This window comes from Castor canadensis, chromosome 5, assembly GCF_047511655.1.
Source record: "Castor canadensis chromosome 5, mCasCan1.hap1v2, whole genome shotgun sequence".
In the NCBI taxonomy this organism is placed as follows: Eukaryota; Metazoa; Chordata; class Mammalia; order Rodentia; family Castoridae; genus Castor; species Castor canadensis.
Window position 1 is genome coordinate 123,157,161 of NC_133390.1, and position 24,461 is coordinate 123,181,621.

Below are 24,461 nucleotides of genomic sequence, written 5' to 3' on the forward strand. Positions count from 1 at the left end.
TTCAAGTGGTACTATTTGAAAGTCACAGGGCCAATGGTGGAGGTTTTAGTGTGGGTCTGAAAGCCTGAGAACTAGGAGAGCTAATATTAATGTCCTAACTCAAGCAATCAAATAGCAAATTCAAGATTCCTCTGCCTCTTTGTTCTATTCAAGCAGTCAAGAGATTGGGTGATAGCCAACCATATTGTAGAAAGTCATCTGTTTTACTCAGTCCACCAATTCAAATACTGATCTATTCTAGAAACTCTTGCACAGACACACTGAGGAATAATGTTCAACCAGTCCAGTTGTTACAAACCAGCTGGCTGGGATCCTTCTGCTCTACCCATGTAGACATTGAGGATAGGCAAGAAGTTCCTTCTGTTATTCCAGGCCCATGGGGGATATTTGCAGGTAGTTGGCAGTGGATGATAATGAACAGTGGCAGTTGACCTGAACCTTTGTCAGCTAGGGCTGTGGCACAGGGTTCAGGCCCTAGAGTTTGGACTCAAGGCCCCTGACAACTAGGGCAGAGGAATGGTATTTGGGCTTTGAGATTTGGACATGAGGCCCCTGACAGCCAAGGGCACTGGGAGAGGATTTGGGTCTTGAGGTTTGACTGGAGGCCCTAAGTGCTTTTCTGCCAGCTATCCCAACCAGCTGTTGTGCACCTCCTCTGCTGCTACTGTCATTTTCACTTCCATCACTCCCTGAAAAAACTGTCTATCTCTGCCACCATTGGCTTCTCATCTCCACCTTTCCGCAGACTGATCAGCAGTGATCAGCCCTAGGCCAATCTTGCAGGGGTCTGCTCTTGCTACTGTGGCTCCCACTATAGGCAGGAACCACTTGCTGGCCTCTCTTGCCCTGCTGTACCACTTCCTGCCTTCCTACCACCACTGTCACTTCCTTTTCTCTTCTTGTTCTCAGCAAAGGTAGATAAGTCCACTCAAAAGAAACTCTGTATTGGAAATTAATGCTGCAATACCCAGGAGTCAGCATAGGAGGGTGTTTCACAAAGTGAGTGAAGGGGTGTGTGTGTGTGTGTGTGCGTGTGTGTGTGTGTGTGTGTGTGTGTGTGTGTAGGTGATAGGGACATCTGCACCAATCATGGCATTCCCTTATGCAAATGGACTGTGGTTACTTATCTCACAGGTCTTATGTTGGATCACCAGGGGAAGTACTCCAAGGATAGTTGAGGATGCCCTGGATGTAGGGTCTAGAGTTTGCCAAGTTCATAATAGCAAAGTTCCTGTGCAAGCTGTTTTCTGGGGTGGTGCCTTCAGGAGCCAAAGTTGTGCTTCAGTGGTAACCTCCTTATTGGATCTGTTTTAAAGCAGCTAGTGCTGGTGTGAGGACAGTTCAGCTGGCTGCTTGACTGATAGTCCTTCACTCAAGTCAGACAAGATCCCAGAGAAGGGTTGAGGACTGTCAATTAGAGAGTCAAATTGCCCCAACCCCCAACATCTCAGCACACTTTAAGGAAAGATAAACATTAAAAGGGGTCCTTTCTATAAAGGCTCACAATGAACATATGAAGCACATTAGTAGTATTTTACAGGCTCTAACAATGCTTAACAGTGCCTCAGTGAGACATGGGTGCCTACCATCTGTTTCACAATGACCCAGTAAAGTTTACTATAAAATTAACCATCACAATATGGTAGATGCAAGGGCAGGACACAATCTAGACCCTATATTGAAACCAAATTAAAAAAAAAAAAGAGGAAAAAACACTGTTTGGAGACAGGTTAAAATTATAATCAGACTAGTAAACTGAAGGAAGACTTTCAACCTGTGAGTTCTGATGCTTATAGTATTACCTAATGTACTCCTGCCCAATCTCCTCGTTGCCATTAACAATCAGATGATAGCTCTTTTGTACAAATGCCTCCTGATTCTAAGAAAATAGTTATCTTTTCCTTTTTTAATTTAACATATGGGAAAAGACAGAAAATGTGGGCTTATTTATAAAGGCATTTTTGGAATAGCCTTCCTGATAAACATCTATGTAGGCCTTGCTGTAACAGTAAAAACTTCTACCCATCTCTGCTCAGGGAGGGTGACTGAGGTTTATGTAGAAGGGGGACAAAATGTTATTAAATTTTGCAGAAAGAAAGTGACTGTTTACTAGGAGTTCTATAACCAAGTCCTATAGACTGGATGGCTTAAACAATAGAAATTAATTTTCTTGCAGTCCTAGAAGCTAGAAGTCTGAGATCAAATATCATCAAGGTTGTGAGATTTTTGCAGTAAAGATGGGTTTCAGACCTTTCTTGCCTTATCAGTGGCTGTCTTCTCCCTATATCTTCATGTCATCATCTCTTTGTATAAGATTTCCTCTTTGTATAAGGGCACCAGCCATTGAATTAGGGCCACCCTAATGATTTCATTTTATTTTAATTATCTCTTTAAGGACCCTGTCACTACATACAAGAACATTCTGCGTTACTGGAGGACTAGGACTTCAACATGTGTATTTGGTGGTTGTGGGGTGGGGATCTTAGTAACCCACGATAGTGGTTTTCCTGTTTTTTTTTTTCCCCCTTTGGCAGTCCTGGATTTTGAACTCAGGGCCTCACACTTGCGAGGCAGGCACTCAATCACTTGAGCCACTCCACCAGCCCTTTTTTGTATTGGGTACTTTTGAGATAGAGTCTCATGAACTGTTCACCCAGGCTGCTTTCGAACTGGAATCCTCTTGATCTCTGCCTCCTGAGCAGCTAGGATTACAGGCGTGAGCCACTAGGGCTCTGCTTTTTATGTGGATATTTGCTCTTCTTCTAAAGATAATTTCTGCAATGGTTTTGAAATGATTCTTTTTTTCTCCATTTCCATGTACTCTGAAGTCATTGTCTAGCTTACCAAAGAAAAAGTGTACATAATATTTAAAATACTGAGTGTTTGAAAGGAAAATTGAATATTGCTATACTGCTCTTAAGTTTTGTTTTGTTTTTATGTGGAAGGGAGGTACTGGGAATTGAACTCAGGGCCTCACGCTTGCTAGCCAAACCCTCTACCTCTTGGAACATGCCCTCAGTCCTTTTGCTTTTGGTTTGTTTTTCAAATAGGGTCTCCTGCTAATATTGCCTGGGCTGCCTCAAACCAGTCCTCTTGCATCTACCTTCCAAGTAGCTGGGATTATAGGCATACTTCACAAATGCCTGGCCCTCCTAAGGCTTTTAAAGTCCTTTTCTAATAAAATTATGTGCATTTCATAATGTGAGTCAACTCCCTGTATAGCTATCCTTATCTCAACCAGGAACACTTGTTCCTTCCTATTATTGCTTATACTCTCTCTTCAACAAAATTAGAGATAAGGGCAAAATAGTTTATGCTGGGTATTGAGGGGATGGGGGGAAGAAGGAGGGGTAGGAGTGGGTGGTAAGGGAGGGGGTGGGGACAGGGGGGAGAAATGACCCAAGCCTTGTATGCACATATGAATAATAAAACAATAAAAAAATAATAAAGCATTTCTAAAATCAAAAAAAGAAAAAGAAATTATGTGCATTTCAGGGGAGAGAAATAGTATTCATTGTATGAGAATAGGTAGGTTTAGTATTTATATATTGCTTCTCAAAAGAAGTGAAACTGAAGCATTGGACCCAAGGCCCAAACTCCTGAGATTCCACATGCCAGGTCTGACTGCTTGCCCTTTATGCCAAATAAAGATAATGGTAATGATAAAGGGCAGAGAAAGGAGATTCATTATACGGCCTGGGGCATGTCCCAGTACGAGGCAAAGTAACCACTTCAACCTATCTTCAGCCATCTTCCAGGTACAGTCATAAGCTATATGTTTAAATAGACAAAGAATTACAAAAGATATGTATAAACCATCCCAGTCACAGGTGTGGTCAATTAGTCATTATCTCACTCCTTGTTCCTGGAGATGTTCCAGGAGTTGTTATGCAGAGTAATTGTCATGTGACAGGTGGTCCATCCTGAGGAGGATCTACTGTTAGGGGTGGTTTTGGTACCTTGTCTTGAAGATGTTATCAGTTATGTCTTTCCTGGAATCCAAGGTGATTGCAAAGTGGCTGCAAACAGAAGGGCTTATGGCAAAGATGAATGCAAAATGAAGGTGGAAATGCCATGCTTTTCTCCTATTTTTAATTAGTTTGTGGGCCCGAGTAAGGAAGAAGCACCTCTTACAGAAGCGGTGGTTGTAGCATTTTCAAAGTCCTGACTTCTCTCATAATAACTTGTAACAATTTAAACATGTGGACTTGATATCACAGATATTTGTTAGTGATTTTGAAGTAAGGTTTGCCAAAGTTCTGATCACTTACCCTCTAACTACTGAAATATTAATCAGGACAGATTAAGCATAGTGTAAATACATTGAAGGAGAGTTAATTACTAAATAAGTAAAGAGAAAATGTGACTGACTATGGTATTCTGTGTCACCTTCCTCCATATTAATGTTTGATAAAATGTTTAATTTATATGAGACTTCTAAAGCAGAACCAACACTACTCTTGGGAAGATGGAAGATTTTACAGTAAGGGATATCATATGAAGAGTACCAATGCAGTAAGCACCTAGTTGCTAATAAACACTATTAAAATGTTTCATCATCTGAAAAATAAAATGTGAAAATCTTAAAAATAGTACAAAACAAAGGTTAATGCTTTTCATGATTTAATTTTAGCTATGGATTCAGTTGTCATTTGTGAAGATTGTAAAGTGAACAATTGGCTTGTTTTAACCTACTGTTTTTCTCCCCCACTTTATATTTAAAGAAAAATTATACTAGAACAGAAAAGGTATGTTAATGCTGAGTGAGTTGGCTTGGAGGTGGCTTCTTCTAATCAGTATTTTGGAACATTGAGATGTTACATGATTAATGAATTTTGAATGTAGGGCTCTTAAATTATAAAATGTTGATTAAAAGCCTCTCCCAAACCAGTCATTTCCACTTTTCTAAAACTTCAGGGAGAAAAAAATCAGCAATTCATACTTTTTATAATGAGGAAAGTATATTTTGCCTACCCTATAAAATTTGACTCAGTGCTTATTTTTAAAAGTGGATTTTAAAAAATTGAATGGTATAAGTAAGAAGTGAGCCACTTTTTATATATACTGTATAATTTTATGGTTATCTAAACTTAAAATTCTTTATTTCTTCTTTTTGGAAGAGTCTTATTTGCATTGTACTTTGTACACAGGCCACATAGTAAGTTGAGTGGACTCTCCATAGTCTTTGAGGTCTATTGCAAGAGTCATTAACAGGATTAATGTTCTTATAAGAAGAGAGCTTGCTCGCATTCTTTGGGCATGCACTGAGGAAATGCCATGTGAGAAATTAGCAGGAACTCATTGGTCTACAAGCCAAGAAAAGAATTCTCACCAGAAAACCAGTCAGCTAGAAATTATGTCCTAGACTTCTAGCCTGCAGAACTGGCAAAAATAAATTCCTGTTCTATGATATTTTCTCATGGCAGCCAAGGTAGACAATAAACTGATCATCTGAATTTGTTCTTTATTTATGTGGGGTTTTTTTTTGTTTGCTTGTTTGTTTATTTCTCCTTTATATCGCTTTTTTTTCCCTTTTTTCTTTTATTATTCATATGTGCATACAAGGCTTGGTTCATTTCTCTCCCCTGCCCCCACCCCCTCCCTTACCACCCACTCCCTTACCACCCACTCCACCCCCTCTCTCTCCCCCCACCCCCTCAATACCCAGCAGAAACTATTTTGCCCTTATTTCTAATTTTGTTGTAGAGAGAGTATAAGCAATAATAGGAAGGAACAAGGGTTTTTGCTGGTTGAGATAAGGATAGCTATACAGGGCATTGACTCACATTGATTTCCTGTGCGTGGGTGTTACCTTCTAGGTTAATTCTTTTTGATCTAACCTTTTCTCTAGTACCTGTTCACTTTTTTAATGTTAGAGTACATCCTGTGAAAAATTCTTAACTGAATTTTGTAGGTCATTTTAACCATTTCAACTATTTTATTTTTAACCATTTCAGTAACCTTTCAATTGTTATAAAAATTTTTGATGGTCACATTTAACATTTCCATGATATTGCATTGATTCTTTTTAAAGTAAACGTCCTTTCATATCTCTCTGAAGCTAGTGTTATATGATTATGCATATTCTAAAGTGCTGACCTCCAGTACTGCCAAAAAATAAATTAAAAAGTGCCATCCTGTTTATAGGCCTATGTTTTATAGGATATGAGTTGTTTGTTGGGCTTGTTTCTTCTCTTTCATTATTAATTTTTTTTATTCTCATGATTGGATAATCAATTGTGTTTTTAAGATTCACTGTTAGCCTATTGATGAATTCTTCAGGTTTTCTCCAAATATAAAGGAAGAATTGGTGTAACAGACTCTTACATAGGGTGAGCCAATAGTTTCTTCTGGGTAGTAAAAACTCTCCAATTCTACAGAACATTTCTAACTTTCTTTAAGATCCTGGTTCACCCCTTTCCTCTGTATCAGCTACCTCTGTTTTACCTGACAATAATTATCCCTGTTGTTTTCTGTCTGGCCCAAAGAAGGATGAAGACCATGTATGTTATTACTTCAGTACAATAATAAATCACTTTCTTGGTTCTTCCAGACCTGTCCTATATTCATTACTCATTATTCAGTGCATGTGGGCCTAGGAAACAGTTGGATACTTCCTATGCTTTTAGGATTTCTCTTCTGAGTATGTTTTGACTGTGGTTTCCTCCTCTTTATTTCAAGATTAGAAATTATACTTTTGACTCCAAGTCTTAAACTTTTTCTACTCTCTCTAAAATATTATGGAATTGTAATCTATAATGTTAAAATTATATTAATCATGTTCAGATCTCTTTGGAGGTAGATCATGTACAAATAAGTAATTGTGTAATCCTGTTAATATTTTTAAATGGCCTTATGTGTACATTTTATTTGTAAAATGAAGACTGAAGACACATTGTATATTCAGAATTGCAGTATTATAATAATTGGTTATAAGAGAGATTATTAACTTGAAAGTGAAAGTGATGAAAGTTAAAATCAGGCTGGCAGGATAGAACATGCCATTAATCGTAGGACTGGATGAGGGGAAGGGCTGAGGCAGGAGGATAGAGTTCAAGGCCAGCCTGAGCTACATAGTGAGACCATCTCACAAAAAAAAAAAAAAGTGGAGGAAGGAAGGAGGGAGGGAGAAAACTAAAATAAAAATGCTGACATTTGGGCTGGCAGAATGGCTCAAATGGTACAGCATCTGCTTAGCAAGTGTGAGTCCCTGAGTTCAAACCCTAGTACCACCAAAAAATAAATACATAAAAATAAAAATGCTGAAATACCCAACTCTGAAGGCAGCAATACAGATAATATGGATTTTCTCAAACCTAGAGTTGCATCATGTGTGAAAGCCTGTGGCTAAAAATGACTATACTTCCTATAACAACAGTGTTGGAAAGCAAAAGAATAATGACAGCTTTCTTGTTTGAGAAACAATCATTTTTCACATACAAATAAGTATAATTTTGATTATAAGTAAGCATTTAATAGAGTGAATAATAATTAAATACATCACATTTGTTTAGGAACAAGACACAAACAAAACACTGAAAACTGTTGAACAATAAAGGATGGGAGGGAAAGGGTGAGGAAGAATATTGGAAGAGTTTAGATTGATTTATAGGCACAGTATATTTACAGATAAAGTACCAAGGCAAAAATGCCTACTGAAAAACAGACATTTAAACAATGAAGGACAGGAATGTAAAATAGGTCATGTTGAGGAGAAAACACTAGTGGGAGGGAGAGGATAAATTAAGAAGGTAAATGAAGGTGAATGTGGTTGATGTACTTTCTATACAAGTATGAATATGGAATATTGAAACTTATTGAAGTCATCTTAAGAAGGAGAATTGGGTAAGAGGGAGAATAACAGAGGGGATGAACCAATTTGAGGTATAATACATGTGTATATGGAAATGTCACAACAAAAACCACCTGTATGACTATCATATACTAAAAAAAAAAAAATTTGTTTTGTTTTGTTTTTGCAGCTCTGGGGTCCGAACTCTCTATCACTTGAGCCACTCTGACAGCCCAAAAATATTTTTTTTAATTGAAGGACTGGGTGTCAGGCACTGGTGAGGCAGAGATCAGGAGGATCATGGTTTGAAGCCAGCTAGAGAAAATAGTTCATGAAAACCTATCTCAAAAATACCCTACACACACATATAAAAAACCATTATGAAGGACAGGAAGGTAAAATAAGTTTTGACCAGGGGTGGTTACCAGTGGGAGAGAGGAGATTTTGTATAATCGCGTGAAGGAAGGCAAATATGGTGGATGTGTTTTATATTCATGTGTGAAAATAGAGCATTGAAACTGTTGGAATTGCTGTAAGTGGGGAGGGTGATGAGGGAGAAAGATGGAGGGGTCAAAATAATTACAAAATATTGTAAGTAAATATGTAAATGTCACAATGTATCCCCCTGTAGAACTATTATATACTAATACAAATAAAATAAAATTAAAAATTAAATCATTCCAAAATTTAAAAAATATAAGTAGCCATTTATCTCCGTTTCTACTATTCTCCATGAATAAATATATGTATTTATTCATACTGTCCTCTTAAATTCTGATTTTTTTTCAGAACTAGTTGTATGTGGTATAATTTTACCATCTGAGATACCATAATCGTAAAATACATATATACATTGTAATAAAAATTGATGCTTAACAGACTTTTATCTTAAATACATTTATTCTACTGAAAAATGGGTTTGTGTAATATTTAAACTAAAGAAGAATTGATCTTATTTTCTATTTTTCCGAACTCTTATATAACACTTTAAAATAACATTCATGGAATACAGAAATATTTTGAGAATTTATGTAAAATCCACATGGACTTTTCTTATTTTATTTGGCTTATGAATTTCACTTGAAAGCTACAAATACCTATAATAATTACAGTTAAATGTTTTAGAATTGTTTAGTGGAATTTGCAAGTCTTTGGTCTCTAATAAATTCTGTTTAGAAACACCCGTTTCAGATTTTAAAAATGCCTCCTAATTCCATTCCCATCTGTTGGAATATTTAGCTGGTTCCATGTGCTCCAGAGAAATAGAGGAAAACAGAATCAGGATAAAACAGAATCAGAAAAAAATGCACAAGAAACACTATTTAGACATTTGAGGATCAAAATACAGAGAACAATGTTTCTCTCATCAACCCATTCATTGCCTGATATGCAAAAATAATGTTGTTAGGGTACGAGGCCGGCCACCTTCTGAGAGGACAAAGGACACTTGAGACAAAGGAGGTCACATGGCGAGGTTTATTTCTAGCCAGCTAGGGTCGGAACATCTGCCTGCCGCAGCAGGTTTCAGCAAGGACCCTGAGAGAAAAGTTTAAGCAGATCTTATACTCTTTAAAGCATCAATCATCGTCACATAGGAATTCCTCATGCCCCTGGGGTCACATTTTCCTGATCTTGCCCACATCCTGGTGTTGGGGTAATATTATTTATTGGGAACTGGGGAAACACCAGAGGCTTACTTATCAGGTTACAAGGAATGTGTTCTCCCATAAATTAGGGGCTAGTAGTGGAATAGAAACCTAAGGTTTAGATAAGAACAGCAGGGAGTCCTGCTTTGGAAAGTTTATTTACAAGTGGAGACAAAGAAAGGCAGGAATGGGTGCTTATCTCTGCATGGTGCCTTTCATCTCGGTCCCGAACTTTTGCATGGCTCTAATGAGCAATTCCTCACAGCTCTGTCCGAGGTTACAGCTTTTAATTGACAGTTTACCATGTTTTGCAACCCTGTTTCAAGACTAACTTCCTCTTCACGAGGTTACCCAAGGGTCATGCCAGTTATAGCTGATTTCTAGGCTAGGTGGGCTGCAAGTTAAAGGCCCCAACAATGTCACTGTTCCCAACTAGTCTACAGTATAGTGGTGTAAGACAGGCAATAGATGACATTATAATGTAAAGCAGAATGATGTAAATACCAGAAGAAAAAGGACCCAAGGCAAGGCAGAAAGATCAAGCAGGGAGAAATTGCAGCTGATTAGGGATATCTCCCCTTTCCAAAGCTTACATTCATGTGATAGATTATCAGTTCTTTACCATTATGAAAATCCTTTATGCCCATTTTATTTCTATATCATTTCTGTTGTTCTAAAGAGGTCCTCATCATTTTTATGTGTACTTTATAAGTAACTTTCTTACTAGCCAATTAGCTTACTTGTAATTTCTGTGCATTTTTTCTGAAAGACAAATTGAGTGTAAAACACCTTAGTTTGGGCTGCTATAACAAATTACTGTAGGCTGGTGGACTTAAACAACAAACATTTCTTTCTTACAGCTCAGGAGACTGCAAAGTCCAAGATCAACATGACAGCAGATCATGTATCTGAAAGCGGGCCTGTTTCAGATGATCAAATCTCTTTGTATTCTTGCATGATGTAGAACAGAGGGAAAGGAGCATGCTTTTTGCTGCCTCTTTTTGTTAAGGTCACTGATCTATTTGAAGGCTGTACCCTAAAGACCTAATCAGCAACCAAAGGCCTATATCTAAATACAATCCCATTAGGGATTAGAGTTTCAACATATGAATGTGGGGGTTGGAGGAGGTGGAATAGGTGGCCTACATTCAGACCATCACAGATGCCACTAAAATAGTAACTTTTGTTATTATTTCATCTACCACTAACAAAGAAGAAAAACTGCTAAATTAAACTATGATACAACACTTTCTTAATTCCTAGAAATTTCATTTTGTACTTATTTTAAAAGTCCTTTTGAATTCATTTAGACATATATTCTCACAGCTCTCTTTCACATATGTGATAAAGAAAATATTACTGAAATAAATTAAGGAATTCTTAAAACATGATATGAGTAGTTTTCCTAAATTGCTTTTTAATGCAGTCTTTGATACCCATTTTTCCATTTAATATTGAGATACTTTGATTATTTGTGTCATTCAAAATTCATGTTAAAGTGACAGTATTAGGAAGTATAGCCTTTGGGAGGCTATTAGATCATGAGGGCACAGTACATGAGTACTGAGGAATGAGACTCATGTCCTTCTAAAAGATACCCCTCAGCCCTTCTACTACATGAGGACATAACAAAAAGACAGAATTTTATTATGGACCATAAAACAGGCTCTTAACCAGACACTGAATATGTTGATGTTTTGATCTTGGGCATCTCTGCCTGCAGAATTGAAAGACTTAAATTTCTGTGGTTTATAAGCCACCCAGTATATGGTATTTGTTACAGTAATCCAGATAGACTTCTTAGATTCAAGAAGTGGTGGTGATGCTGTAACATACTTTAAAATGTGGAAGAACTGAGTGAAGGCTGGAAGAATTTTGAGTGACATACTAGGGAAAGTCTATATTGCTGAATTGGTTTCATGTTCTAGTGTTTGATGGAAGCTAGAGCTTGTGAGCAATGAAATTGAGTATTTGAGAAAATAATTAAGCAGACTCCCAGTCAGGTGTCAGTGGCTCACACCTGTAATCCTACTTACTCAGAAGGCAGAGATCAGGAAGATCACAGTTTGAAGTCAGCCAGGGCAAATAGTTCACAAGACCCTATCTCAAAAAAAAAAAAAAAAATCCTATAAAAGGGCTAGTCGAGTGGCTTGAGGTGTAGGCCATGAGTTCAAACCCCAGTATCACAAAGCTGTGACTTAGTTCCTCTTGACTGCTGATAGTAAAATGCAAGAAGAGAGAAATGACTTAAAGATAGAATTATTAGCTACAACGAAAAAGAAAACAGAGCTTAAAAGTTTGGAAATTTTTCTGCCTGCTCATAAAGAATGAGAAAATATATTCACATATTTGGGGGACAACAGAAACAGTGTGGCCAAAGAAAACAGTGTGGTAAAGAAATTGGTTAGCCATCTGAAGAGAAACCAGGATCTATTGCCCAAGGCAATGTAGGATGGCCTGGAAGTCAACTCAAATACCATTAGGGTTTTTTTTTTAATGTTTAGTGGTTGCTGTTTTCCAGTAATATCATGAGAAGATAACCATATTTCAATATGTTTAAACTCACCAAGCTCATGTATTTACAGACAATAATAACTATGTCATGACTTTAAGATGCCATTAATTGGGAGACAAATGTGATTGCTGAAATGTTAAATTGTAAGAATCAGTGCCTTCTAAACTATGACATAAGTTATCTCATTTTTGTGATGCTCTTGGTCAATAGCTCCTCTGTAATTCTAGGACAGTGACTATTATCTTGACATGGAAAATAAGGCCTTAATCATTCCTGCCCGTGTATGGTTTTTCAGCCTCACCTGCTGCCACTTTTGCTTCCCTTAAAAAGAATACTATGCCAGGTGCTGGTAGCTCACATCTGTAATCCTAGCTACTCAGGAGGCACAGATCAGGAGGATCGCAGTTTGAAGCCAGTGTGGGTGAAAAGGTTACAAGATCCTGTTTTGAAAATACCCAACACAAAAAAGAGCTGGCAGAGGGTCTCAAGTGGCAGAGTACCTCCCTTGCAAGCATGAGACCTTGAGTTGAAACTTCAGGACCACCACCAAAAAAAAAAAAAGTATACTAGCTATGCCTGACCACTCGGTGTTTTTGTACATGCTCTGCTGTTTTACACTTTCATGTATCTTTCTGCTTACACAATTTCTTCTATGCTTATCTCCTCCTCTACCTCTCTTCACTAAATGCCTACTCATCTTCTCAGGTAGAGAAGCTGAGTAGCTGCTCCATGTAGTTTTCATCTATCCCTCTTTTCCGAAGAATTGATTTTTTTATTTCTGTTGTTCTGAGTATTTGCACATCTACTATAACATTTACCACACTATATTACACTTTTCAGCTATTTAAAGGAACATGACTTTATATTTCTCTGTGAACTCAAGAACAATGATTGTTTTGTGTTGGTATTTTGTTCATAGTCCTTAAATCATTGCCTAACATTTAACAGGAACTCAATATATTTTTAATTAATGTTCAAAGTAAAATCATTTATCTAAAAAATATTTGTTAAGGTTGGGTATGATGGATCATGTCTGTAATCCCAGCTCCTTGGGGGCTGGAGATCAGAAGGATTTTGGTTCAAGACCAGGCCAGGAAAAAAAGATAGTGAGACCCCATCTCAACCAATAATCCAAATATTGTGGTACCTGTCTGTGGTTCCAGCTACATGGGAGTCATAGGTCTAAGACCCTACCTGAAAAATAACAAAAGTTCTAAAAGGACTGGAGGCATGGCTTAAGTGGTATAGTACCTGCCTAGCCAAGTGCAAGCCCTGAGTTCAAACCTACAGTGTGACTCGAAAAATATTGAATATCTAAAGTGAAATAAACATACTATGCTAGGAACTGGTTATTTGGCAGTAGGGGGTACTCTTATATCTCTAGATGAGGAATTAGAGATTTAGTGCCTAGTAAAAAGCAGTAGAGCTGTATGACTGAAATTTGAGTGTCCGTAACCATTACTCTGAATAAGAATGGATAAACTAATATAAAACCCTGAACTTAAGGTTGTATGATTTTGAATAGTCATTCAATATTCTCTGTGTTTTTAATTTTTGGGTTTTTTTCTCAATTACCTGGTTCAATATGTTAGCTAAGTTGTGAACTAAAACCTAAAAACAGAAGATGAATAAAGCAAATATGGTGCTTAGCATAGGTTTTCATATGTTGATGTCTATATAAACTAATGTGTGGGTTATTTAGGTATTATTTTATAAGGTTCCCTTCAAATGCTCTAGCATTCTTAGGACAACATTCGAATCTACTGAATGTGGCAGTAATTTTAAAGACCAACAAAGTGTTGGAGGAAAGGTAATAGGAATAATGAGAATCTATTTTGAAAAGAATAAACATTCACTAATCTATATTATAAATTCTGTTAGTCTGGATAAAATGTATCAATCTAAAATACCAAATGGTTTAAGATGCAATTGAAAAAGAATATCACTATTTAAATAATAATGACATTTTCTCAGTGTTAATTTATACTCTCAGTAATATCCACTATAAGACTGATGTTCCTAAGAAAATCTGAAAACTTCATCTGCCATTTAAAAGCAATCTTTTAATCCCCTTAACACTTTATAATAGACTATTGTAATGGATTTTCATAAGCTTTCCACTGATATGATAACTCATACTTAGAGGGCTTTCTCCTGGATAGTAGGCCAATAGTTGCTAGGTGGGCAGAATTCTAGGTTAGCTGAGGGACAATGATCACTTTCTTCTTACTTTACTTTCATATATCACATTTTAATTATTCACATTATTCATTTTGTCTAGTTTTGTCCAATATTTCTGTTTCTTTGCAGATGTCTTATAAAGTGATTATTGTCATCTGCCTGAAAATTTCAAGAGACTTGTAAAACCCAAGTAGAAATGTTCACCCTCTTCCCCCAAAGAATACTATACAGATGCACTGGAGGACATAAAAGAAAATTTGGTTTCAAAAGGATGCTACTGTTAAAGAAGGGAAAACAGTAAAGGGCAGGGTGGGAGGGATTCTTTCATCAGATATTTAAATAGACCATGAAGCAGTCTTTATTGGCACAAGGAAAGACATATGAAACAAAGGAATGGAATAGAAAGCTCAGAAGTAGATTCATATGTATGTATATATGAATTAGGATGAAATAAAAGCCATCTCAGATTACTGACAAAAAAGTACATAATTAAATAAATGTTGTTGGGATAACTAGATAGCCACTAGGTAAAAAATAAAGTTAAGAGTATTTTATCTCATTCACAACCACGCAAGACATTCCAGATGTATGAAATTCCTAAATGTAAGAAACAAAGCAACTGGAGAAATAGGGAAATTAAAACATTGGGGTAAATAAGCTTTATTCAATAATACATAAATGCAAGTCATATAAAAATGTTAAATTTTTGTATAATAAAGTTTTAAAATGAGAAACTGCATAGAATAGTTTGCAGTATATGTAACTAAGAGATCATATCTATAATACATCAAGATCTCCACCAAATCATTGTAAAGAATACAGTCAAATATTAGAATAAGATAGGAACAAGGCTTTCCAATAAAAGGAAATAAGTATCAAACCTCACTAGAGGTCAAGAAAATATAAATTAAAGCTACTACAAAATAACATTAGATTTGAGAAAATTATTCATATCCATTATTGATGCATGAGTGGGGACACCTGTATTCTCTTAATCTTTTCTTTTTTTTTTTTTTGGTGGTACAGAGGTTTGAACTCAGAGCTTTGCACTTGCTAGGCAGGCACCACTTGAGGTACTCCATTTGCCCTGTATTCTTTTTAACCTGTTGGAATAAATAACCTTTTCCAGAAGTTTATTCAAAATTGTCTATTAAAGTAAAACCTGTGCATACTTTTTCATCCAGCATTTCTACTTCAGAAGCATGCCTAACTCAAAACACGAAATGATAAATATACAATGATATTTGTTACAATATTGATAGAAACAGCAAAACAGTGGAAAAAAAACCTTTGAGACCTCTTGAGAGGGAATTAGTTAAATAATCTATGTTACATTCATAGTGTGAATGCTATGAAAAGTTAATAGGAGTGAGATAATTTGATATGCACTAACAAGGAAAGAACTCTAAGACACAAACATAATTTCAAAGGCAAAAACAGCAAATTATTTGTTTAGATGTAAAAATGAATGTGTATGTACATTAAAATACCAGGAAAATACATACTATAAAGGTGGTTTTTTCAAGAAAGAATATGATTAGACTTAAAGGAGACCTTATCTTTAATTAAAAATATTATACATTTGGTCATATTTAGAAGACAAAAGGTGTTTTTTCTTTTTTAGAATTTGTGAAGTTAATTATTTTTCAGTTTTTAATGGTCTTCATTATGACACTTTCATGCATGTATACATTGTACTTCCATCCTATCTTTTACCCTGTCTTTTCCTCCTACCCCATTCCACTGGTTCTACCTTTGTATTCATGTCCCTTTTCTTTTGAAGATCTAGATTCCATAAAAGAGAGAAAACATGAAATATTTATTTTTCTGAGTCTGGAGTATTTTGCATAACATCATGATCTCTAGTTCCATCCATTTTCCTGCAAGCAACAAGCACTCAAGGTCTCATGCTAGCTAGGTATGCACTCTACCACTTGAGCCATATCCCCAGCCCTTTTTCTTTTAGTTATTTTTGGGGTAGGTTCTCAAGTTTTTACTTGCACTTGTCTGAATAATGATCCTCCTATTTATAATTCCTGCATAACTGGGATGATAGGCATGTACCACCATGCCCAACTATTAGTTGAGATAGAATCTAACTCTTTGCGCAGATTGGCCTTCAACTGTGATCCTCCCAGTCTCTACCTCCCAAGTAGCTGGGATTATAGCTGGGAGATACCATGCCTGGTCTTCATTCTTATTTATAGCTGAACAATACCACATTTTCTTTATCCATTCATTTGATGATGGGCACCTAGGCTGATTATATAACTTGGCTATTGTGAATAAGGCCACAGTAAACATGGGTGTGCAGTTATCTCTATGTATGCTGATTTCCACCTGACCATGTGTGTAGAGTAGTATAGCAGGATCTTATGGTAGTTCTAGTTTTAGTTTTTTGAAGAACCTCCATACTGATTTCCAGTTGTTGCACTCTTCTGTGTCCTATCCCCTCCCCCTAACAGTAAGGGTCTCCTCCCACCCCCTGTATTCTCACAGCATCTGTTGCTTGTTTTCCTTGATGATAGACATTCTGACTGGGGTGAGGTGAAATCTCAATGTTGGGTTTTTGTTTTTGTGCGTGTGTGTGTGCGTGCGTGCTTGGGGGCAGGGTTGTTTGGTTGGTTTTAGTTTTTGTGGAGCTATATATGGAAGCCAGGGCCTACAAATGCTAACCAAGTACTGTACCACTGAGTTAAATCTAAAGCCCCCTCACTGTCATTTTGATTTGCATTTCCTTCATGACTAAGGGTATTGAACATTTCTGCATGTATATATAAGCCAGTTGTACTATTTTTCAGAAATGTCTGTGCAATTGATTTTCCCATTTGTTAATTGAATCATTAACTCTTTTGGTGTTTAATTTTTTTTTTAGCTCTTTATACATTCTGGATATTAATCCTTGTCAGATAAAAAACTGGCAAAGAGGTTCTCCCATTCTGTAGACTCTCTTCACTCTGGTTTTTTCCTTTGCTGTGCAAAAGCCTTATAACTTCGTGCAATTCCATCTGTCCTATTATTATTATTCCTATTATTTCCTAAGTTTTTGGGGTCCTACTGAGAAAGAAATTGCCTAGGTGTACATATTAAAGTGTTTTTCAGCAGCAGTTTCGCAGCTTTAGATTTTGCATTAGAACTTTGATCCATTTTGAATTTTTTTTTTTAAAATAAGAGGTGGGGATCTAGTTTCACTCTTAAGTTGTCCCAGCACCATTTTTTGAAGAGTCTATCTTTTCTCCAAAGTATGTTTTTGCCACCTTTGTTGAGAATCAGGTGGCTGCAGCTGTATTAGTTTATTTCTGGGTCCTCTATTCTATTTCAGTGGTCCACATGTCTGTTTTTATGCCAGTACCAAGATGTTTTGCTACCATGGCTCTGTAGTATCATTGGAAATCTAGAATTGTGATATCTCTAGAATTGCTCTTTTTGTTCAGGATTGCTTTGACTATTCAGGATCTTTTGTGTTTCCATATTAATTTTATGATTATGTTTTTCTATGTCTATGAAGAATGTCACTGGAATTTTGAGTTGGATTGTACTGATTCTGTGGATCTCTTCTGGTAATACAGTCATTTTCCCAAGGTTAAGCTTCTAATCCATGAACTTCCTCTAAAGTCTTCTTCAATTTCTTTCTTCCGTATTTCAGTTTCTACTGTAGAGGTCTTCAACCTCCTTGGTTAGTTTTATTCCTATGTATTTGTGAATGGGATTGTTGGTTCATAGAAAAGCTAAAAAAGACTCTGGAGACTATGACTAACAGAAAACTCTCAGCTACTGATTTTTGTGTATTGGTTTTGTTTCCTGCTGCTTTGGTGAAAATGTTTATCAAATCTGAGTGTTTTTCTGTTAGAGTCATAGTCTCCAGTATCTTTTTTTTTCTTCTAGTTTCCTGGGTCCTTTTACTTGCTATATTAGCACTCTATCCTAAATGTGATTAATTATAAACAGTAATCTCTTCAAGAAACCTTTATGCCACAGTGACAGGTTTCTGTTGACAAGAAAAGGAAATCAAGTTTAACAAGCCAAAATAGAAGATAAGTAGTCTGTCAAAATAAATACAGAGGACACAAGACAACTCTGACTTCATATCGCCTGTGCTGAATGAAGGAGTCACTGACAAAACCCCAAGTTATAGGAGCTATAAATATCCAGAATCAAGTGGGAAACAAGAATGTCTCTTTCTCATTTAGTCATTTTTTGAACTCTCAGTAGACCTTTCATCTGTAGCGACTTTCCAATTTGTGCATTTGTTTGTCCTCTTCTATATTCATTGTTAGCTACAGTAAAATGAATGCTTTTGTCTCTTTTCTTCCCCTGGGTTTTTATTGTCTTTTTCCTCACTTTCTGTAGGACTACTAGAAGATGAATCATCTGACTATGAAGTGTCACTTTCTGCCCCTAAGATTAAAGCAAAATTTTTGAGAGAACTTTTCCTGAATGTTTCCTTACACTTAATTGCTTTCTTTTCCTAGTACAGAATCCTCAGTTTCTTCTGAGAACTAGCTTGAATCTTTTGTTGTATCTTTTCTTTCTGTTTTTCTTCAATTTATTTTGTGTGTGAGAGAGACCTTTTTATCCTGCTTCTTTTTGTGTGATTTCTTTGACTTCTTATATTTGTTGGATTTTTACCTAAGAGGATTTTTTCCCCCACTGGTAATATCTTGCTGATTGTGTGCACCTGTATACCAGATGAAGTGAATTTATTTATTTTTTTTTTTGTGGTACTGGGGTTTTGAACTTAGGGGCTCATGCTTGCTAAACGGGTGTTCCACCATTTGAGCCACTCCTCTAGCCCTGTGTGCCAGATGCTTAAATATAGGATCAAATCATCTGCAAATAGAAATAATTTAATTTTTTCCTTTCCTATTTGTATAATGTTTCTTTCTTTTCCTTTTGCTCTAGCTAAGAATTCAAGCACTATGTTGAGTAAGAATTGACAGAGTGGTCACCCTTGTTCCATTCCTGACTTTGAGGAAATGCTTTCAGTTTATCTGCATTTAGGACAATATTGGGTATAGGTTCATAATACACAACCATTATTATGTTCAGGTATGTTCCTGCTATTCCTACTTTCTTCAGAGGTTTTATCACAAAGAAATATTAAATTCTCTCAAAGTATCTTTCTACATTTGTTGAAGTGATCATGTGATTTTTGTTGCTGATTCTATTTATTTGAGTGTTACAATTACTGATTTGAACATATTGAACCAACTCTGCATCCCTGGAATGAATGATACCCACTTGACCATGGCTTATGATCTTTACAATTTGGTGTTAAATTCACTTCGCAGGTATTTCATTGAGAATTCTTTACATCTTTACATCTTCAAAGAAATTGTTCTGTAGTTTTCTTTTTGTGTGTGTCCTTTCCGGTTTTTGTATCGTATGTTACTAAATTCATATAATGAGTTTGATAGCATTGCTTCCTTTTGTATTTTGTGTAATAGTTTGAAAAGCATTGGTGTTAATTCTTTAAAGTTCTGGTAGAATTCAACAGTGAAACCAATCCTTCCAATCTTGGGCTTTTCTTTGTTGGAAGGCTTTATTCCTATTTTGGTCTCATTGTTCATTATAGATCAGTTTAAGTTTTATATTTTTTGTAATATCTTCTTGGTTTAATTTCAGTAGGTCCTATGTATCTAAAAATTTATCCATTTCTTGTAAATTTTCCAACTTATTGGAATATAATAACCTAATGATTTTCTGAATTTAATTGGTATTCCTTTTTCATCTCTAACTTTATTATTAGATCTTCTCCCTCTTTCTTTTTGTTTGGCTAACGGTTTATCAATCCTGTTTGTGTTTTCAAAGCGACAGGCCCACAGGCTATAAGACTCGCTGTAGCCAGCAGCAGCTTCCAGTACACAAAGAAGGGAAGTTTCTACAGTGAATATAGCCTAAAAGCGGACAACCAACCCTTCTACAAGAGATTCTAACTAGTTTTTCTTGATCTGAGCATGAGTGGATTAGTCAGTCCCGGTGTTGTGAACACATGGGCAAATGCCTGGCTAATAAGCCATACCTTCAACACTAAATTAATAAATGAGCAAAAAAATTGAACAGAGAGTTCTAAGTAGAAGTACAAATGGTCAATAAATTCATAAAATGTTCAACATCCTTAGCCATAAAGACATTGCAAATCAAAACTACACTGAGGTTCCCTCTCACCCCAATCAGAATATCTATCATGAATAAAATAAATAACCAATGTTGGCAAAGGTATAGGGAAAAATGAAGCCTTATACACTGTTGGTGTGAATGTAAATTACTGTAACCACTATGGAAATGTGTATGGAGGTCCCTCAAAACACTAAAAACAGAACTATCAGGTGATCCTGCTAGATCATTCCTTGGTGACATATCCAAAGGAATTTAAGTCATCAAACAATAGAGGGACTGGCACACCCATGTTTATAGAAGCACTATTCACAATAGCAAAACTATGGAATCTTCCTAGGTGTCCAACAACTGATGAATGTATGAAGAAAATGTGGTATATATACATAATGGAGTATTATTCTGCCTTAAAGAAAAATGAAATTATGTCATTTTGAAGAAAATGAATGGAACTAGAAATATACATGTTGAATGAAAGAAGCCAGACTAAGAAAGACAAATATCACTGTTTTCTCTCATGTGCAAAATCCTGATCTAAAAAACAAAACATACAACAAAAAGAACAACAACACAAGTGTAAAATGGGGTGGGGGGAGGGCTATATGTGAGTAGGAACTAGTGGGAAGAGGAAGGTGAAAGAAGACTGTGAAGGAGGTGTAATTATGATCAAAGTATTTCATATACATGTATGAATATAGGATAAAGAACCCCACTAAAATTATTTTTAAAAGATTGAAGGGAGGGTAAGGAGGGGGTGTGAAATTGGTCAAAGTGCATTATGTGCATATATAGAATTATCACAGTGAAACTCCCTGTATAAATAATATATGCTAATAAAAATGATATTTCATATATGAAATAGGAAAAATACTATTTAGCTAATGAATTAACATGGCAAGGATTTGGGAGAAGTAAGTACTCTCATACACTCTTAGTAGAAATATAAATTACTAAAATATTTTTATGGCAGTTTTATAATAACAGTAAAAATGTTTATTTACTCCATAAAATTTCACTGTTAAAAATTAAAGAAAAATACCAACTATGGCAATTGCAGATATTGGCATACTTCTACAGCAATTCATAGTGGCCCAAGTAAGGTAGATGATAAGTAAGTATAAATAAATTTCTAAGTGTATAATTAACTCATGAATTAAAGGCTTATTTACATGATGCTAACACTTGAATAACACTCAGATAGTAGTGTTTTACTAATTCATAAATGTATGCCAGAGTCTTTAAGAAAGACAGCCTTTGTTTAGGATAATATGTTGCCAGTAATTACTTTTACCTGTATTTTAGTTATATTAAGCTATCAGTATACACAGAATTATTATTACTGATTCTATATATAGGAACCTCAGTCACACAATTTTCACTGTTTATGTACTTTCATAACAAAAAAGCTCTCAGAAAATGTGAATTAACAATATCCAAAAGTAAAACTATATACAAAAAAGATTCCTGCTTTAACTTTTAAAATTATTTGTAAGTTTTCATATTGTGAAATATTTTGCTGCATTTGATTTTCTTGACAATTAAGAAAGTGATTTATGAATCATGCTATATGTTTACTCAAGAGGTATTAAGGGTAAAATCACAGATTTTAATACTGAACTGTGTGCATTTAAATCCAGATCTCCCTCATGCTAGCTTTGGGACTACTAAAAAAAAACCTGTTTTTCTCAGCTTCAGTTTTCCCTGTAAAAATGGCATAATAAAGTTGTTAGGAAGACTATATGAACTGTGCACACATTCATAAGGCATTTACAATAGTATCTAGTGTCTCTGGTGGAGTGGTCCTTGCCTGTAAATCCAGCACTTGGGACTCTGAGGCAGAAGGATGTAGAGTTTGAGACCAGCCTGGGCTACATAGTGAGTTCTAGGCCAGACTGGGCTATAGAGCAAAACCCTGATCAAAAAAAAAGTATAATAAGCATGATGTATACTCAGCATTCAGTAAGGCTCAGCAGTTGACAAAAAATATTAGATACCTACCAGATATGTATTGTATAGAAGGTTAACTGGAATCAGCTAAACTCTACTCTTCTGTTCCATCATATTTTTCTTATTTTAATTTTGGATTTTTTTAACTCAGAGTGTTTATTTTGTTCGTTTTGTTTCTAGGTAGATAGAAATATAATGTGTTCCACATATATATTCTACAGGATTTAGAGGATGTTGGCAAATGCTTTTCTCTAAATTGGGTGTGAATTTTATAGTCTTGATGCTTAGTCTTTTATTTTCCTTTTTCTTTTTTTTTTAGATTGAATACATTTATAGAAAAAGAAAAAAATTACATAAGATATATGAATATATTGTAACAGTGCAATGGACTTCTCAGCGGAAAACAATCTGTATGTAAACAGAGTATGGGTTCAATGTGAGAATGAAAGTTGTTTGAAATGGAGATTGTTGTCAAGTGAGGATGCAGTCAAAATGGATCACAATGAACCATGGTTCTGCTTCATGAACACTGATTCAAGATATAACGAGTGCTGTATTTCTGAAGAAGACTTTCCTGAGGAGTCTCAGTTTCATCAAAGTGGATTTAAGATTGTCTACTCACAGCTCCCTCTGGGAAGCCTGGTTTTGGTAAAATTACAGAGTTGGCCAAGGTAAGGTTTATGTTGTTTCATGTTAAACTATTGAGATGTTTATGAATTTTTAAAATCTTTTTCATAGAATCACACCTGTAGTTCTAGCTTCTCAGGAGGCAGAGGTCAGGAAGATAATAGGTCAAAGCAAGACCCTATCTCAAAAATATCCCACACACAAAAAAGGCTGATGGAGTGACTCAAGTGGTACAGCGCCTGCCTAGCCAGCTTGAGGGCCTTAGTTGAAACTCCAGAACCACTAAAAAAAAAAAAATTTTTTATTTTTTTGCACAGATTCTACTTTTTATCTTTTACCTATTTTCTTATTTAGTTGATTTTTGGTCTCATCTGTATTCTTTCTTCTACTTCTTTGGGTTTAATTTGTTCTGCTCCTAGCTTCTTTTTTTTTCTTTTTACATATGATTTATTTATTTTATTTATTTTTTATTATTGTTATACTGGGGGTACATTGTGACATTTACAAAAGTTCTTACAATATATCATAGTTGGATTCACTCCCTCCATCATTTTCCTTTATCTTCCCTCCCCCATTCCTGGAATAGTTTCAACAGATCTCATTTTTCCATTTTCATACATTAGTGCATAATATTTCCACCATATTCACCCAACCACACACTTTCCTTATATCCTCCCCTTTCCCACCGGGGCCAATCACCAAGGCAGGACCTGATTTACCTTCCTGTTCACTGTTAAGAAAAAAAGACATTTTTGTTTGTTTAAGATAGATATACAGGGAGTTTCATTGTGACATTTCCATGTATATATGTATTATAACTACTTTCTTTTTCTCCTTTATACCTTAGTCCCCTTCTTACAGTGATTTCACTAGGTTTAAAAATTCTATATTCATTATTGTATAGAAAATACATCAACCATGTTCACCTTTTTTTTTCATTCATATGTGCATACAATGTTTGGGTCATTTCTCCTCCTTCCCCCACCCCCACACCCCTCCCTCTGCCCCCTACCCCCTCAATACCCAGCAGAAACTATTTTGCCCTTGTCTCTAATTTTGTTGTAGAGAGAGTATAAGCAGTAATAGGAAGGACCAAGGGTTTTTGCTAGTTGAGATAAGGATAGCTATACAGGGCATTGACTCACATTGATTTCCTGTGTGTGTGTGTTACCTTCTAGGTTAATTCTTCTTGAACTAACCTTTTCTCTAGTTCCTGGTCCCCTTCTCCTATTGGCCTCAGTTGCTTTAAAGTATCTGCTTTAGTTTCTCTGAGTTGAGGGCAACAAATGCTAGCTAGTTTTTGAGGTGTCTTACCTATCCTCATACCTCCCTTGTGTGCTCTCGCTCTATCATGTGACCAAAGTCCAATCTCCTTGTTGTGTTTGCCCTTGATCTAATGTCCTCATATGAGGGAGAACATATGATTTTTTGGTCTTCTGGGCCAGACTAACCTCCCTCAGAATGATGTTCTCCAATTCCATCCATTTACCAGTGAATGATAACATTTCGTTCTTCTTCATGGATGCATAAAATTCCATTGTGTATAAATGCCACATTTTCCTAATCCATTAGTCAGTATTGGAGCACTTGGCTGTTTCCATAACTTGGCTATTGTGAATAGTGCTACAATAAACAT

General features: G+C 35.9%; 1 protein-coding gene across 10 annotated transcripts in view; it reads left to right on the forward strand.

Annotated features, from left to right (window-relative positions):
- The window catches only part of Zcwpw2 (zinc finger CW-type and PWWP domain containing 2), a 225,591-nt gene that overhangs the window by 32,309 nt on the left and 168,821 nt on the right, over positions 1-24,461 (forward strand). For 4 of the 10 annotated variants that reach the window (XM_074074035.1, XM_074074032.1, XM_074074038.1 and 1 more), the window contains exons 2-3: positions 19,037-19,183; positions 22,518-22,869. In XM_074074035.1, coding sequence (XP_073930136.1) covers positions 22,583-22,869 — 287 coding nt within the window. In that variant the 5' untranslated portion in view covers positions 19,037-19,183; positions 22,518-22,582. Of the gene's footprint in view, positions 1-18,639; positions 19,184-22,517; positions 22,870-24,461 lie in introns of those variants that run through there. The other 6 variants (XM_074074036.1, XM_074074033.1, XM_074074037.1 and 3 more) reach the window with 3 other exon arrangements.